An 18,693-nucleotide genomic window follows, 5' to 3' on the forward strand; every position below is an offset into this window, starting at 1 on the left:
ACCTTGAAAGGTCATCAAGTCCAGCCCTCTGCCTTCACTAGCAGGACCAAGTACTGATTTTGCCCCAGATCCCTAAGTGGCCCCCTCAAGGATTGAACTCACAACCCTGGGTTTAGCAGGCCAATGCTCAAACCACTGAGCTATCACTCCCATACAATACCAGCTTTGAAATCAGAGCTTTGGAGCAGACCCCGGAGCTGGAGCGCAGAGCAGTGGAGCTGCAGGTTTTTGCCTGGAGCTGGAGTGGAGCCAGAGCACAACTCCAGAGCCCTGTTTGAAATAAATAAATAAATAACCCAAAACTGACTGTATATACCAAAGAGAGAATTATTCTTTCTGAGCGGGAAAGAATGGGCTATACAGTCCTGTGAGCAGTGTTTTCTTTATGTAGCATATCAAGGAAGTGACTTGAATAAAACTTAACAAGGAAAGTCAAGCGCAGTTGGCCTGTTTTCAGTTTTTTAGCTGAGTTGACAGGATTTTTTTTTTCCAGTACCAATTTTGGATTTCATTTTTTAAAAGAGGATTAGACACTGATATTGGGGGAAACAAATGTTTTGATTGTAAGCAACACCTATAAATGTGTAGTAGAACTTAGTCTTCTGAAATACAGGCTTGCTGTGTTATGAAGAAACTCACAGAATTACTGAAGATATGCATAATGGCATCTAAAGTTTAGAATAAGTATAAATTTAAGGGGGTGAAATTGCACATACTTACAATCCAGAATGATATAAAAATTTAAGTGAAATCTGCATAAAGAGATTGGCAGACCAGAAGTCTTGACCTATAAACAAATAGAAGATAAATATCAGTTTTTGCAACCCATTATATGTGGGTGCCCAATGCCACTGTTTCCTCAAACTAATGTCCTACCCTACATTGTTTTTCAGAAGATTAAAATCCTTCTTTGAAATAACTAAACTGGTCTTTTTTAGGGCTGTCAAGTGATTAAAAAAAATTAATAGTGATCAATCGCACGATTAAACAATAATAGGATACAATTTATTTAAATTTTTGGATTTTTTACATTTTTCAAATATATTTCAGCTACAACACAGAATACATGTACAGTGCTTACTTTATATTTTTATTACAAATATTTCCACTGTTAAAATATTTTTTTTCAATTCAATGTTAGTGCAATGTCTTTATCATGGGAGTTGAACTTAAAAATGTACACTTATGTACCAAAAAAACCCCTGCACTCAAAACCAAAACAATTGTAAAACTTTAGAGCCTACAAGTCCATTCAGTCCTACTTCTTGTTCAGCCAATCACTCAGACAAACAAGTTTGTTCATATTTGCAGGAGATATGCTGCCTGCTTTTTGTTTACAATGTTGCCTGAAAGTAAGAACAGATGTTTCCATGGCACTGTTTTCTAGCCAGCATTACAAGATATTTGTGTCAGATGCACTAAAGATTCATATGTCCCTTCAGGCTTCAACCACCATTCTAGAGGACACTCGTCAATGCCGATGACAGGTTCTGCTTGATAACGATCCAGAGCGGTGTGGACTGATGCATATTCATATTCATTATCCAAGTCAGATGCCACAAACGGAAGGTTGATTTTTCTTTTTTGGTGGGTCAGGTTCTGTAGTTTTCGCATCAGAGTATTGCTCTTATAACTCTTCTGAAAGCATGTCTCCCCCCACCTCCTTCTCAGATTTTGGAAGGCACTTCAGATAATTAAACCTTGGGTTGAATGCTGTAGCTATCTTTAGAAATCTCACATTGGTACCTTCTTTGAGTTTTGTGAAATTTGCAGCGAAAGTGTTCTTAAAATGAACATCATGTGCTGGCTCATCATTTGAGGGTAAAATAGAGCAAGAGACGTGCAATTCTCCGCCAAGGAATTCAGTCACAAATTTAATATACACATTTGTTTTTAATGAGCATCATCAGCATGGAAGCATGTCCTCTGGAATGGTGGCCGAAGCATGAAGGGGCATATGAATGTTTAGCATATCTGGCGTGTAAATACCTTGCAATGCTGGCTACAAAAGTGCCATGCGAATTCCTGTTCTCACTTTCAGGTGACATTGTAAATAGTAAGTGGGCAGCATTATCTCCTGTAAAAGTAAACAAACTTGTTTGTCTTCACGAAGTAGGACTGAGTGGACTTGTAGGCTCTAAAGTTTTACATTGTTTTGTATGTTTGAGTGCAGTTATGTAACAAATCTACATTTGTAAGTTGCACTTTCATGATAGAGATTGCACTACAGCATTTGTATGAAGTGAATTGAAAAATACTATTTCATTTATCATTTTTACAGTGCAAATATTTGTAATAAAAATATGAAGTGAGTACTGTATACTTTGTATTCTGTGTTGTAATTGAAATCAATACATTTGAAAATGTAGAAAAACATCTAAAATATTTAATACATTTCAATTAGTATTGTATTTAATAGGGTGTTTAATAGTGATTTTATTTTTAGGTTAATCGCGTGAATTAACAGTGATTAATTGACAGCTCTAATCTTTATTTAAAAAAAGACTGCAAAAATCACATGACAAAGTTATGTCTTCTGCTTCAGTGAGGGATGTCTGCCCCACCCAGCCCTTACCCACCTGATGCTGCCTGTGGCGGAGGAGCCCCCAACTTCTCCAACCTGCTGCTTCTGCAGAGCAGTAGGGAGAGGCAGGCCCCACGCCAGGGAGCCCGAAGCGGATGGTCACCGGTCTGGAGCGGCAGCAGCTGAGGGCTCCTCTCCACCCCCAGTGGCTGCCTGCCAGTGATGGGGGCAGAGAGGAGCCCTAAGCCATCTACTGGCCAAAATGAGCAAGCAGTGGGCTGGGGGGAGAAGTCAGGGGGTGGAGGGGAGCTGGCAGGCGGGGCCAGGGGCAGAGAGAAGACCTTTCCTCTTATCCCATGGCATCTTATCTTACCGAGTTACTGTGGTTGATGTATTGAGGTCAGCGGAGTGCAAATGTACATAAGAACGACCATACTGGGTCAGACCAAATGTTCATCTAGTCCAGTATCCTGTCTTCTGGCAGTGGCCACTGCCAGATGCCCTAGAGGGAGTGAACAGAACTGGTACTCACCAAGTGATCCATTCCCTGTTGCCCATTCCCAGCTTCTGGCAAACAAAGGCTAGGGACACTATCCCTGCCCATCCTGGCTAATAGCTATTGATGGACTTATCCTGAAGGAACTTACCTAGTTCTTTTTTGAACCCTCTTATAATCTCGGCCTTCGCAACATCCTCTGGCAGAGTTCCACAGGTTGACTGTACATGGTGTGAGAAAATGCTTCCTTTATTTGTTTTAAACCTACTGCCTACTAATTTAATTTGTTCTTGTTAAGAGAAGGAGTAAGTAACACTTCCTTATTTACTTTCTCCATATGAGTCATGATTTTATAGACCTCAATCATATCTCCCCTTAGTCATCTCTTTTCCAAGCTGAAAAGTTCCAGTCTTATTTATCCCTCCTCATATGGAAGCTGTTCCATACCCCTAATCATTGTTGTTGCCTTTTTCTGAACCTTTTCCAATTCCAATACAGCTTTTAAAATTTAATTATATTATGGTCACTATGGTCCAGATATTCACCTCTTGGACCAGATCCTATGCTCCACTTTGGACTAAATCAAGAATTGCCTCTCCTCTTTTGGATTCCAGGACTAGCTGCTTCAAGAAGCAGTCATTTAAGGTGTCAAGAAACTTTATCTCTGCATCCCGTCCTGAGGTAACATGTACCCAGTTGTCATAAACATACAGCTAAGGGTCGCATAAAATCCCTCCTTTACCTGTAAAGGGTTAAGAAGCTCAAATAACCTGGTTGGCACCTTGACCAAAAGGACCAATGAGGGGAGACGATACTTTCAAATCTGTGAGGGAAGGTTTTCTGTTTTGTCTCGTTTTCTCTGGTCAGCAAGGAACCATACCTGAACTAAGCATCTAGGATTACAAATTTTAAGTAATAGGAAGGAAATGCATTAGATTATCTTTTATTTTAGCTTGTGAATTTTCCCTATGCTAAGAGGGAGATTTATTCCTGTTTTTTTTTGTAACTTTAAAGTTTTGCCTAGAAGGGAATCCTCTGTTATAAATCTTATTACCCTGTAAAATTACCTTCCATACTGATTTTACAGAGGTGCTTCTTTTACTTTTTTCTTTATTATAAAGTTCTCTTTTTAAGAATCTGCTTGGGTTTTTAAAAACCCAAGTGTCTGGTCTGTGCTCAACTTGGTTACCTATTTGGTTGGTATATTATTCTCAAGCCTCCCCAGGAAAGGGGGTGAAGAAGCTTGGGGGGGATATTCTGGGGAAACAGGAACTCCAAGTGGTCCTTTTCCTGGATCTTTGTCTAACTCACTTGATGGTGGCAGCATACTGTCCAAGGGCAAGGAAGAATTTGTGCCTTGTGGAAGTTTTTAACCTGAGCTGGTGGAGTGTAAGATTAAAGGGTCTTTCATGTGGCTCTCCACATCTGTACCTCAGAGTGGGGAGGGAACCCTGAAACCAGTCGATATGGGGATAGTTGAAATCCCTCATTGAGTTTATTTTTATAGTCTCTCTAATCTTCCTGATCATTTCAGTTACTATCACCATCCTGGTTGAGTGGTCAGTAATATATCTCTACTGCTATATTCATATTTTTCAAGCATGGAATTACAATCCATAGAGATTCTATGGTACAGTTTGGTTCATTTTAAGATTTTTACTTCATTTGATTCTATGCTTTCTTTCACATATAGTGCTACTCCCCCACCAGCACGACCTGTTCTGTCCTTCCAATATATTTTGTACACTTGTATTACTGTGTCCCATGGATTATCCTCATTCCACCAAGTTTCTGTGATGCCTGTCAGGTAACAGTGTCTACATGAACAACCCTACAGCAGCAGTCCCACAATGTTCCTTCCTCCTCTTTAACTCTGTTCCATAAATTTATTAAGGTTTTAATGTATTTACTTTTCACTTGCACAAAATTGTTTTGAAGATGTTTTTTTAACTCACTAAAACAGTATTGTTTGGAAAATAATTAATGTTTATTAGTTCCCAACATATACTGCAGAATGCTTGGCAGTAGTGAAAGCAACTGCTTACTTGTTGTTGAACACTGACACAACTCATAGGATCAGTCACAAAGTAATAATCATAAATCTACAGCAAGCACCATAAAATGAATAGATGCATTGTCTGTATTGTATTCATTGTAGCTTGGTACACATCTTACAATTCCTAATAGGCCCCCAAACTTCAGGGCCAGGTAGAACACAGTCCACTACAATGCTGTGTATTGTGGTTCACTGTCAAAGTGCTCTCTCAAAGCCACTTGTGCTGTATAGCTCCGCATTGATGTCTTCTGATAGCCCTTATATTTGGCTGTTTAAACTCACCAGACAACTGCTCCACCTCCACCTTTCATCTCGGTGGCTACTTTTTCCTCACAGTTATGCAGGACACAACAGGCTGCTACAACCATTGGGATAGTTTCTCACTGAGATCCAGTCTTATTAGTTAAAATCATCAGTGCCCTTTTATCTACCAAAAGCACATTCAACTGTTGTTTTGCACCTGCTGAGTTGGTAATTGAATCTTTCCTTGGTGCTCAGTTTGATGAGCCAGGAGTGTAAGGAATAGGCTTGGTCCCTCAGGATCACAACTGGCATTTCACCTTCAGTAATGGTAATTTGCTGGTCAGGAAAAAAACATCCCTGCTTGCAGCGTTCTGAAAAGTCCTGTGTTCTTAAAGATGCGGAAGTCTTGCACCTTCCTTCACCAGCCCACATTCATTTTGGGGAAGAGTCCCTGATGATCCGCTAGCACTTGAATAACTATAGAAAAAAGCCCTTTCTGTTGATGGACTCAGTGGCAAGTTGGCCTGTTGCCAAAACTGGGATGTGTATACTGTCTATTGCCTCACTGCAGTTTGGGAACCCTATCGATGCAGAGCCATCCACTATATACTGCATGTTGCCAAGAGTCTCAGTCCTGCATAGCAGGTGATTGATTGATTAATGGCCCTGGACACAGTGGCCTCCACAGTGAATTTTCCAACTCCAAAATTATTTCCTGCTGACTGGTAACAGTCCAGCACTGCAAATTTCTGCAATGCAATTGCCACTTGCTTCTCCACTCTTAGTGCAGCTCTCATTCTGGTGTCCCTACACTGGAAAGCTGTGGTGAGCTTGGCACACAGATCTAGGAATGTGGCCTTTCCCATCCAAAGATTCTGCAGCCACTGCTCGTCATCCCAAGCCCATGTTACAATGTGATCCCATCAGTCAGTGCTCGTTTCTCAGGCCCAGAAGTGGCACGCCACCATTTGCAGCTGCTCTTTGAATGCCAACAACTTTGAGTTGGTCCTCGTTACGTCCCACAGCAATCTGCCCACCAGCAAATTGTCATCTTTTCCTGCGGTTCTTCTTGCAGCCCTGCAAATACTGGAGGATGATATGTCCTGTGCTTGCAACACTCATGATGATGGTTTAGAATTGTGCAGGCTCCATGCTTCTGTCAGAGATGGTGAACAGTGACAAGCCCGGCATTGGTTGGTGAGATTTTCAACATAGATCTGAAAATTATGGGATAGAGAAGGTTGCATGGTGGGAACTTGCCCTCCCAGTCACCCAGAGTGTGACTCATTTCTGGCCACCATGCATTGCCAAAACTTCCCGAAAGCCAGTGCACTGGACAGTGGTGATACCTAGGATACCCCACTGGGATACCTACCCATGGTGCACTCCTGATGAGTATGTGCAGTGGTGATGCAAGGAGCCAAGCGATATGCTAACTGCGGTGGTATTAGGCCGTTGTAACTTGCATCGGCAAAACTTTGTAGTATAGACATGCCCTAGTCAGGGCTTATGCTGAGGCCAGTACTAAACTGAGTCTTGCTTAGTTAATACAAAGCTTGAGAATTCCCTTGAATGTGTTTTGCTGTTGACAGCCGTGGATTCTGCTCTTTCATGCTTCGGTGCTCACAATTCTACTGGGCAGGGAGGAGGTCAGGTGGGGAGGAACAAAACTATCAAATGTAAGAAGTATTGCCCTCTTTTCAGTATTGTAGATGTGCCAGATTGCTTCCTTTTTTTCCCCCTCCAGGTTGGGTGTTAACACAAACATCTTCAAATTAACTGTTAGGGATATTTTGACTTAAATGATCTGCAATGCTTTTTCCAGTATAAAATTCTTAGCTATAACCTCATGTTGAAGTATTCTCTTCTTATAATTCTTCAGAATCCTATTGCCTAGTTGATAAGTTTTGTTTCATGTTCTGGTTGGTTAAAGTGTAATGCTAGAATTTATTTGAAGTCAATATTATAATGCATTTTGAAGCTTTTCCTTCAAAATGAAGAGAGCAGACCCTAGCAGGGTGGTTGAAAGCAAATTCTGTAATGCTGTTAGAAGTCATCTGAAAGTTATTTGTGTGGTGTGCAAACCTTGTATTTGCTTTAAGATTTCAAAGACTGTACCTCTAGGACAACTAAATTGTCTAAACTAAGTGTGTGTTGTGATATTCTTTCTTTTTTTGCTTTGATGAAAGTACTGACCGTGATTTCAAAAGCTTTGTTTGAGATGGTGTGGGCAAGTCTGAAGAATGCTGTACATAACTTACTTTCTAAAATTATTGTTAACAGCTTGCTTTTACACGAGATGGACTCTGTGGCTTGTGGAATGAAATGGTGAAAGATGGAGAAATTGTATACACTGGAACAGAATTAGCACAAAGTGGTGAACTACCTCTAAGAAAAGGTAAGATTTCCCCCCCACTTTTTAAAAATTCATCTTGATGTGTCCAACCCTCAGTTTTAATCAACTGTAACTAACTTTCCTTTATAGTGTTACTGCTCTTGAATAAATAGGAGGGATCTACTTACTAGGATTTATAGGTTACTGCTTCCTCCAATCTGTTCCATTGATTTCTTTTTTGGCTTTTTAGGAATGCGGCCATTCTCTGTTGGCCTAAGAGGAGGCCTTAATTTTCAGAAATGATGACTTGTCATAGTAAAATAATCTTTTTAAAAAAAAAACCCTCATCTGCAGGGTGCAAGGCAGACATGATGTGTGTGGGGTTCCCCCCCTCCCGCCCGGGCGCAGGGCAGAGGCTGGGGGCTGGCTGCTGTTGAGACTTGCCGCCAACTTCTCTCCTTACACAGGTCTGGGCTCGACAAAACCACCACGGAGCTTCTCCTGGGCATGCAGGCAGGGCATATGCCAGCAAAGCGCCCAGGCTCCTTCGCCATGCTGCAGAGTAGACTCTGCGTACACCTGCTATCGGCAGTGTCCACAGTGCTTCTCCACCACGCACCTCCCCTATCTTGAGCCCTCAGTGCCCAGCATCTGCCCCCTCCCCTGCACACAGCTGGCTCCTGCCCCCTCCAGCAGTGCACTTTCGTGCTGTAAAGGATTACATATTGCTCATGTTTGACAATACGTGTACTTTTTTGTATTAAAATAATTCATATCTGAAATTTCTGGAATATACAGCCTTGAAAACTTTTGAAATCACTCTGTTTTTATTGCTGAAAAACACTGCCCATAACTATAATGTCTGGTTTCACTTCCTGCACCAGCAGTTCTAGTTCCTCCATTTTGTTAAGGGACTAATGTCTGCTTATTATTTAAAGAAGTTATCCAGACTCTTGAGTTTAAACACATTGGATTAGCTAAAACAAGTTTATTAACGACAAAGATTTTGAGTGAGTATGAGTGAATAGGCATAAAAGTCAGAAATGGTTACCAGAAAAATAAAGATAAAATGTTTACTAGTATCTACTTAAGAAACTATCTTAGGCCTGGTCTACACTAAGAAGGGGGGTTGAACTAGGGTACGCAAATTCAGCTATGTGAATAGCGTAGCTGAATTCGAAGTACCCTAGTTCGACCTACTCACCCGTCCAGACGCGGCGGTGTTGAACTCCGCAGCTCCCCTGTCGACTCCGCCACTGCCGTTTGCAGTGGTGGAGTACCGGAGTTGACCGCAGCGCTTCTGGAGTTCGAACTACCGCGTCTAGATCAGACGTGATAGTTCGAACTCACCGCGTTGACCCGGAAGGTAAGTGTAAACCTACCCTTAGTTGCAAAGCAAACTCCCACCACATGCTCTAGCAGATTACTGACCAAATTGTCAGGTCAGGACTCCTCTCCTAGAATCCAATGGCTGTTTCCTTTGGTCTTCTCAGGTGCAGAGAATGATGTGAGCAGTGGGAGAGAGGGGTGTCTTGGGGTGTTTGCTACTGCTTTTTATAGTTTGTCTTCCTCTTGAAAACATTTCCAGGTGGGAGGAAGGCAACAAGCGGTCATTGTGAAACGAAACTCCATATTGTTTGCTAAAAAGTGGATTTTTTTGCCCCTGCCCCCTTTCTTGCCAAAGAATGGGTGCTTCGCAGGTAATGGTCCATCAGCCGTATTTACATCTGGCTGAGGCATCTGCTTGCCCTTTGTCTCTGAGGAACTAGTTTGGTCACTCCCCAGACTTATCTGGAAAGCATACTTTAGTCATGATCTCAGTTCATGTTCATAAACCCTTCCCACTGGAAAGCTCTATAAACTATCATTTCTGATATTAATTGAAAGTCCGGTTTATAGTTCAGTTGGTGCGAGGCCAGCAGGCTTCTTACCTGGCTCCCCGGAAGCTGTGACATGTCCCTGCCATTCCTATGTGGAGGAACAGCCTTGAGGGGTTTGGAGTGCGGAAGGTGGTATGGGGCGCAGGCTCTGGGAGGGAGTTTGGTGCAGGAGGTGATAGGTAGTAGGGGCGTGGGAGGCGTTCTGAGGTGCCAGATCTGTGCGGTGCTCATCTTTGGCGTCTCCCCGCAAATGGCGATCTGTCTCTGCTGCTCTTGGTGGGGGGGCACGGCTAGGTGGCTATGTCTGCTGCCCTCACTCCGAGCGCTGGCTCTGCAGCTCCTATTGGCTGAGAACTGCAGCCAGTGGGAGCTGCGGGGGTGGCGCCTGGGGGCAGAGGCAGTGCGCAGAGCTGCCTTGCTGAGCCTCTACCGAGAAGCAGCAGGGACAGGTCGCCACTTGCGGGGAGATGCCCAAGGTGAGCACCGCCCAGATCTGGCACCTCAGAACGCCTCCTACACCCCTGCTACCTATCCCCTCCTGCACCAAACTCCCTCCCAGAGCTCATGCCCCGCACCCCCTTCTGAGCCCCCATTCCCTTCTTAATTAACCAGAATTTTTGATTTACCGGCATCCCTCATTCCCCCAACATGCCGGATAAGAGAGCTTTCACTGTATATCCATATATTTGAATAATGCTGGGTTTCTGTCTGTGTAAGTCTCTGCAGTAAGGCCTGCATAGATCAGGAAGGCGGCTTCCTGGTTTTCATATATTCTAGCCACCTTTGGTCACTTAAGCATTCTATTGTAAAGCTGGGCAGAGCAAGCAGGACTGTCTGTCAGCGCCTCCCTGGGCAACAGTAATATGTCTGTATATTCACCTCTCAAAATTTTATCCTTAGTAGTATTGAGAAGGTGAATTTCCATCCGCCACCTCAGCATACCTGGAGCAGCAATTCTGTCCCATGAATTCACATTCCCTATCAGTGTGAGACTTGTAGGCTACTCAGCTACCTTCTCCTGCCAGGGCTGGCTCCAGGCACCAGCTTAGTAAGCAGGTGCTTGGGGCGGCCACTCTGGAGAGGGGCAGCACGTCCAGCTATTCTACAGAAATTCAGCGGAGGGTCCCTCACTCCTGCTCAGAACGAAGGATCTCCCGCTGAATTGCTGCAGATTGCGATTGCGGCTTTTTTTTGGCTGCTTGGAGCGGCAACACCCCTGGAGCCAGCCCTGCCTCCTGCTCCTGATGAAAGGTTCCTGCCCCATGGCGAGGGGTCTGCCCTGACTGACTATTGCCTGTCTCCCATTATTACCATCTCCAGCCAGGCGCCCGCGCGGCCCCCCCCCTCCCCCCCGGAAAAGCTCCCAGCTGCTCCAGTAACTGAAGGTTAGTTTGCAACAGCTGTGTAATGTCACTGATTTCTGTAAGTGGGTTTACCCCAGACATCCCTGACACAGCTCCTAGGACACTAGATCTCTTTTCCCCCTGCCCCCCCCCCCTCCTCCACCCACCAATCTTAGTTCTGTTACCCCACTCGGTTTGGTGTCTCCTGATTTTCAGGGGGAAGGGTAAGTGACCATTCTCCCCTCACCCACTTCTCCTCTCAGGGGATATATAGGGGAAGTTCCCCAAACCCTGCCGAGGTCCCTCCCACAGTCACGATTTGCAGCGTGGGATGGAAAAGGACTCCCTTTCACACCCCGCCCCTGCAACCTCCCACTGGTGCTGATTAGTCATCCCTGCGAGCCATGTAGCTCTTCTGTCCTGCAATCTGTTCAAATGTCCTGGCTCTAGGTGATCCACTACACCTTGTAAGTCTTGTGGTGGCCCCTCTGCCTGTTTGGCAGGCTTCCTGCTTCTGATATACTTAAAAATGTTTTTTACTATTACTTTCTTTGTGTTTAGCAAGCTGCTTCTCAAATTCTTTCTTGGCTTTACTTATATTTTTCTGTTTTACTTGCCAGAGTTTTTGCTCCTTATTTTCTTCATTAGGATTTGACTTCCAAATTTTAAAGGATGCTTTTTTGCCTCCAGTGACCTCCATCACTCTATTTAGCCATGGTGGGATTCTTTTGGTCCTCCTACTGTCTAATTTTGGTTATACATTTAGTACAATGAATGTGTATATAATTACATATAGACATAATGCATAAAATTAGAATAACCACCACTTGTATGGGTTTACTTTTGACATTAAAACAGAGGCAGTTGTTGCCTGTTAAATTGTTTGTCATGTTGTCCATAGAATATGAAAGCAAGTAATCAATGTAGACTGACGTGAAATACAAATAATTGGAAACAAAATATATACCAGTAAAAAGCGATCTGTAGTAGGCTTACCATCTGTTACTATTATGTTGAAAAATCCTTACCCTTCACTGCAGTTTTTAACAGTGATTTATGGATTTCTAGTTAAAAAGGGTCACCATGTTGTCTAGTGAAATGTGAAACCTAGCACCTGTGGCAGCTTAATCAGTACTTTGTTTCTTTCTCATCTCACTCTTTATGACAGTAGTGCTGTGAATTTGAGGACAGAGTTTGACCTTGGTTCTAGGTTAGAAAGGTACTCTAAAGCAAATAAATGGATGGATCCCTTTTTCAAAAATAGCTTAACTGGTTGAATTTTTTATTTCTTTAGATGATAGCACTGAATGCCAGACTGGATCAAAGAAGGAAGAACAAAATGACAAAGAAAAAAAAGATGAAGAGGAAACTCCACTACCTACTTATAGGGCCAAATCGATTGTTGAGAGTTGGGTGTGGGGTAAACAACCAGGTATTATGAATGTTTCAGTAATTATTTTTATGGCATTAAGTACTTTACATTGATGGCTAATTGGAACAATTAGAACTATTTGGATCAAATGCATATGTTGATTGCATTTGTCACATTAGCTGAATACTTTTGCTATGCTAAATGATCAGTACCAAAATAGTTAATGATGTTAACATTTAAATTTGTCATCTTTACGTTTTGGTGTTAACTTCATTAACATGAACAAGGAGAGTTCACACCTCTCTGAGCTTTTGTTTCAGGTGTGTCCAGAGATTTGGACAGACTTTACTACATCAGTATAGTATTGTACCTTGCACTATGAAGTTAGGTTGTCTCATGTCAACCTATTTGTGCAAGTATCTACATTTAAATTAGTCTCCAACAGACGTAAGCAACCTGTTACGGCGATTGCAGTAAAATCGGCCCCTGAACGGTGGAGAGCCATGGCTGACCTACTGAGGTCAATGCAGTGGAAGTATAGATGCTGTATGATCTGTGTTAACCCCAGTAGTCCTCCAGGAGCTGTCCCACATGCCCCATTCCATTTAAATGCTACTGCCCAGGGATCATGGAGACTAGAGGCTACCACCTTCTTTAATCTCCTCCACATATATTTTGAAATGCCTTTTCCTGATTGCCCACCTCACAGCTCTCCCTTGCGGTTTGTAACTGACCATGCTAGTTGCACGCACTAGATGCGTTCCCCTGCCTGGAGTAAACAGGAGGTGTTAGATCTCTTTGGCTTGTGGGGAGAAGATGCCGTGCAGGCACAGCTACTGATGAGCTGTAGAAGTGTGGATATCTATGAGCAGATTGCATAGAGGATGCTGGCAAAGGGGTATGAGAAGTTTCAGCAGCAGTACCTCATGAAAGCGAAGGAACTATGGCAGGAAGACCAATGTTTAACCTCGTGCTGAGTTGTAGACCTGCTGCTTTTACAATGAACTGCATGCCATTCTTGGTGGAGACTCTACCAGCGCCCCACAGACTGCTCTGGATATTTCAGAAGAGCCCAATATGTAGACCTCTGCCATGAACAGCGGGAAGGACGAGGAAGAAAAGGAGGGGAGGAGACTCACCAGTATGTCCAGTGATGTCACAAGCCATGACCTCTTTGAAACTTCACCACTATGTAGCTAAACCCATCAGCCCAACGCTGATGATGCTGATGAAGAGAAAGAGACCTTGGGTAAGTTTGTGTATGCATTTTCCCTTACAATCTTTAAATTTAAAGATGGCACTGGGCACATGGCCACTTGTGTCATGACACAGGTGTTGATTTTTTTCATTGCTTTACTCATATGGGAAGAGGTAGCATTACAGCAAACAGAGGTGGATGTGGTATGTGCTTTTCACTCCCCTGTTGGGTTATGCAGGGGGCAACGGGGAGCAGATTGTTTATGTACATAAGGATGCCCCTTATAGCCTCCTGAGAGAGCTCGATGAAACTTTCATGGAGATACCCTTCCTTTCCCAAAGGTTTCAACGGATGGCTGATTTGCTTTCTTTCTCTGTGGTAGGCTACTTTCCCTGGCCACCCTGTGATGAGTTTGGCTGGCCCTATTGCAGTAAACAGGCTAGCAGCAGCTGAACCCTTTGCTGTTGTAACCCACAGGAATGAGATCTGCTAAAATCACCATCGTCTGGAACATTCATGCCAATATTCAGTGCCATTTCCCTATATCTAGGGCCCTACCAAATTCACAGCCATGAAAAACATGTTACGGACCTTGAAATCTGGTCAACCCCTGTGAAATCTGGTCTTTTGGGTGCTTTTACCCTATACTATACTGATTTCACAGCGGAGACCAGTATTTCTCAAATTGTGGGTCCTGACCGAAAAGGGAATTGCAGGGGGTTACAGAGTTATTTTAGGAGGGTTGTGGTATTGCCACCCTTCTGTGCTGCCTTCAGAGCTGGGCAGCCAGAGGGGCGGCAGCTGTTGGCCGGGCGCCCAGCTTTGAATACCATGCTGCCCTTACTTCTGCGCTGCTGTCTTCAGAGCTGGGCAGCTGGAGAGTGACAGCTGCTGACTGAGGGCTTGCTTTTGCTTCTGCGCTGCTGCTGGCGGTGGCTCTGCCTTCAGAGCTGGGATCCCGGCTAGCAGCCGCCGCTCTCCAGCTTCCCAGCTCTGAAGGCAGTGCCGCTGCTAGCAGCAGCTCAGAAGTAAGGGAAAGACTCCTTTCCCCCACAACTCCTTTTTGGGTCAGGATCCCTACAATTATAGCACCATGACATTTCAGATTTGAATAGATGAAATCGCAAAATTTATTATTTTAAAAATTCTATGATCGTGAAATTGACCAAAATGGACCATGAATTTGATAGGACCCTACCTATACCCATAGAATAGAGACCAAAATTTTGTTTAATTCAACCAGAATTTCTTGTTTCTGGTGGGCTGTACTCACTGTAGCTGGAACTGGAGAGCAGTGCTGTGCAGAGGTGCTTCAAAGCTGATGTGTCAATAAGTATATCTTACTAAATGTTGTTACGGGAATAAAGGAAGGGAGTTTTGAAGCTGATCTTTCCCTTTCTGTTGTGAATGTAAGTCCAATGATGCCTCCTTTTTTTTTTAAATCAGCAGCAACTGCTTTTTCAGCCTTGTGGGATGCCCCCTGATGAGGAGACAGAGGAGGACTAAGGAGGACATGTTTAGTGAAATCCTGCAAGCCAGTGCTGCATCTGACTGAGCAAAAGACCTTGAGAGCCCTCATGGCAGACAACAGGGAAAAGGACAGAGCAGACAGAAGAGAGGCCCAAGAAAAGGAGAGGAAGATGTACCAGGACATTATGGATCTTCTCAATCGGCAAACACAAATGCTGTAGGTCCGAGTTGACCTACAAGTCCAAATACCCAGACTCCTCACCCTTTGCAGTCCTTAGAGAACTCCTGTGGTAGCAGCTCCTTACTCCCCCTGCGTTCTTCACTCCTCCCTCTCTAAGCCTGGGGAAAACGACAGCTTCACATACACTGATGTGTGAGAACCATGGTTGGTGTATGTTAAGCTACAACAGATTATGTGCACTGAAATGGATAGAAGTGTTTGCTCCCTTTCCAATTTCATTCTCCCATTAATTTATGTTTACAGTTTATATTATATTGCTGCTTGTTTTGCACGTTGTTTTTCTCCAGTTTTTGCTATTCAATAAATTTTCATTTTTTGAAAATAAAATGATCTTTATTATTTCACACCATTTATTGTTGAAGGCACAACGGTATTCAGAGCACCCAGTACTTATGAATTCTGTGGTGCTCTACATTTACAGGTTCAAGAAAACACCCAGTCATATTTATAAATGTAAAGCAAGCACCACATAATTCAAAGCTTTAGTAACAAATATCATCTAAAATGTTTATAAATGTACAGCAAGTGCTATACAATTTCTAGTACAACCCAAAACTTCAGGCCCGGAGAATAATCCAGCACAGAACCCTATTACAGCTGACTATTAAAGTTTTCTTTCAAAACCACCCTCAACTGCTCAGCCCCATGTTGAACTCATGTGTTTGGTTGTTCAGTCAGCAGAGAGCTGCTCCACCTCCGCCCTCCCATGATATACAAACTTTGGCATCTGTACACCGATGTAGCTTGTGTTGACCAAAGTTTGTAGACCATGGTCTTTGTAATCTAAAATGAGGCTAGGATCCTAAAGCAAGGAGAGAGAGGCAGAGGGGTGTGTGTTTAAAATTTTCTTGGTGCGGTAGTGAACTAATCCATGCTTTAGTTCTCATTATAGCAGAGTGAGAACTCTGCTGTAGTTAATGTTAATATGTTAAGGCTTGTCTACAAAATGGAGCTTTGCTAGAATAGCTGTTGTGCTTTAAAATCATACTCTACTTTAATGCAATTCAGCGTTTCAAGTGTAGACAAGTCTTTAGACTGTACCTACTCCTTGTTATGCACATTATTATTGAGCTGTAGTATCGGTGGCTCCAAAGTGAATTAAAACGTATTTTTAGCTTTGTGTGTATTAGATAAAAGTAACAGCTACCTTTCAGGAGTCCTGCCAATTTCTGTGGCTTTACAATTGCTTTTTTTTTTTTTTAAAATTACTTTGCTATTGTTACTGTGTGGTAAACCCTACAGAAATGGGAGAAACTGACTACGTTTTCAAATAGCTAGCCTTCGACCACACAGTTGTCAAGTGCACAGGCACCCAAACTGAAAAGTAGAACTTTTTTCCCTCTGCTCTATTTTATAGTGGTTAGGACACTAGCTTAGGACTTTGGAATTTAGTTCCCTGCTCTGCCACAAACTTCCTGATGACCTTGGACAAGGCATGTAGTGCCTCAGTTCCTCATCTGTAAAATGGGGATAATAGCACTTAAAGATTGCAAAGTGCTTAGAAATCTAGTAATGAAAAGATTTATTTAAGAAATAAGTGGTATTCTGTGCAACAGTAGCCAAAATTTCAAAAAAAAAATTTCAACTGCTAATATGCAGTGGGAAACTTGGAGTTCGGAGCCTGTTTCAAGCGTGGAGATATTTAACGATTGTTATTAAAGAGGGGTTTAAGGTCAGTCTCTTCACTTCTCACAAAATCAGTCAAGTTTACTATGTTGTCAGTGAGCCTTTGCCAATAGTTACTCAATTTTACGATGCACCATTTACATTATAAAACCATTTGTAAGCATTTACAACTGGTGCAATAATATAGCCCCTCCCCCGCCCCCCGCAATCCTGCCAAAGATGTGCACAGGTAGACCCGGTGAACCCGTGCAAAGCCAGTCAGTGCTGATGCAGGGGACGCCTATATGTGTAACTTCACAGGACTGAGACCATATTTACTAAGAGTATAGATAGAAAATGCCTTTTTATGAATGTCTTAGGGGAGTAGTGCTCTTGGCTTCGATCTTACTGGCACAGGCCTGAGTAGGGGAGAAACAGTTTGTGCTTGTTTGTCATTTACATTAAAGCCCTTTACTCTGCCAGAACAGCAGGTAAATTAGAATGAGCCCTTTTGTCAGGTTTTTGGGGCAGCATGATAGATACATATTCGTACAGAACAGTGAGGCCCTTCTGATTAGGGTTTTTGGTTGTTACCATAGTATAAATCTTAAACATTTGTGGTAATGACATGCAAATTTGACTACTCAGTGGCTTCTTACTCTGTTTCCATTTTTCATTCAGTCCTTACTAATCTATGGCCATGGCTACACTTGCAAATTTGCAGCGCTGCAGCAGGGTGTGAAAACACACCCTCTCCAGCGCTGCAAATTGCGGCGCTGCAAAGCGCCAGTGTGGTCAAAGCCCCAGAGCTGGGAGCGCGGCTCCCAGCGCTGTACGTTATTCCCCACAGGGAGGTGGAGTACGGACAGCGCTGGGAGAGCTCTCTCCCAGCGCTGGTGCTTTGACTACACTTAGCACTTGAAAGTGCAAGTGTAGCCATAGCCTAAGTTTGAGAGAGAGCATTTCTAGCTGCCTTTTGCCTTGTTTTCCCTTGGAAAAAATCCTAATTTTATGATATACTAACCCACCCTAATTTTTGTATCGCTTCTCCTTAAAACCTTAGCTTTCATTTATTTTCTAAATTACACTTTTTTTTTGTAATGTTTGTTGAGGTTCCGGTGATGCAAAGGTGTGTATATATAAGTGCAGCTTCTCTCTTTCCTGGACATGAAATAGGAAAATAACATGCTCTACAGTGGTACAAAACCTCTTTTGGGTTGGAGAAGTAGCCTTTTAATCTTGTATTGCTTTATTTATACATTGTCCTCTTTCATTCTTGGTACCCTTACTTTTCTTCAGTCTATTTTGTGCGAGAGCGTGGTGATGGTGGTGTCCCCTTAGTGATAGCATTAATCTGCAGAGTCCTGCAGTGCTGTTAGTTATTAAAGGAGTTGGAAAAACTACAGTGGTTATAGTGCCTTAAAGTCACTAAATGAATCCTGAATAAGGGCACGGCTACGCTTGCAGATGTAGGGCGCTTTGAGTTAAACCAGCCTTCGTAGAGCGCAGTAGGAAAAGCGCTGCAGTCCAAACTGACAGCTTCAAGCACACTGGCGTGGCCACATTTGCAGCACTTCCAGCGGCATTGGGAGCGGTGCATTATGGGCAGCTATCCCAGCATGCAAGTGACTGCAACGTGCTTTTCAAATGGGGTGGGGTGAAGTGTGACAGGGAGTGTGTTGTGTGTTTTGAGGGGGGAAAGAGAGTGGGTTTAGGGGTCTTGTAAGTTCAGACAGCAGCAGACACCCCCCACACCTCTTTCTTTCACACACAGCATTCCACACTAATGGTTGCTTTGTCTCAGCCGGCTGTCAGAAACGGAGCTTTCAAACAGCATATCTATCTTCCTATAGCGAGTTCAAAACAATGAGAAGAGTGGCCACTTGACTTAATGGGATTATGGGACCTCCCCGGAGGCTGATCAGAATGC

At 43.3% G+C, this 18,693-nt stretch overlaps 1 protein-coding gene across 1 annotated transcript in view; it reads left to right on the plus strand.

Moving 5' to 3' along the window:
• The window catches only part of HERC2 (HECT and RLD domain containing E3 ubiquitin protein ligase 2), a 193,783-nt gene that overhangs the window by 13,322 nt on the left and 161,768 nt on the right, over nt 1-18,693 (plus strand). Inside the window, exons 3-4 of the mRNA XM_045004994.1 lie at nt 7,603-7,717; nt 12,172-12,309. Coding sequence (XP_044860929.1) covers nt 7,603-7,717; nt 12,172-12,309 — 253 coding nt within the window. The remainder of the gene's footprint in view (nt 1-7,602; nt 7,718-12,171; nt 12,310-18,693) is intronic.

The sequence above is a fragment of the Mauremys mutica genome, chromosome 1, assembly GCF_020497125.1.
Source record: "Mauremys mutica isolate MM-2020 ecotype Southern chromosome 1, ASM2049712v1, whole genome shotgun sequence".
In the NCBI taxonomy this organism is placed as follows: domain Eukaryota; kingdom Metazoa; phylum Chordata; order Testudines; family Geoemydidae; genus Mauremys; species Mauremys mutica.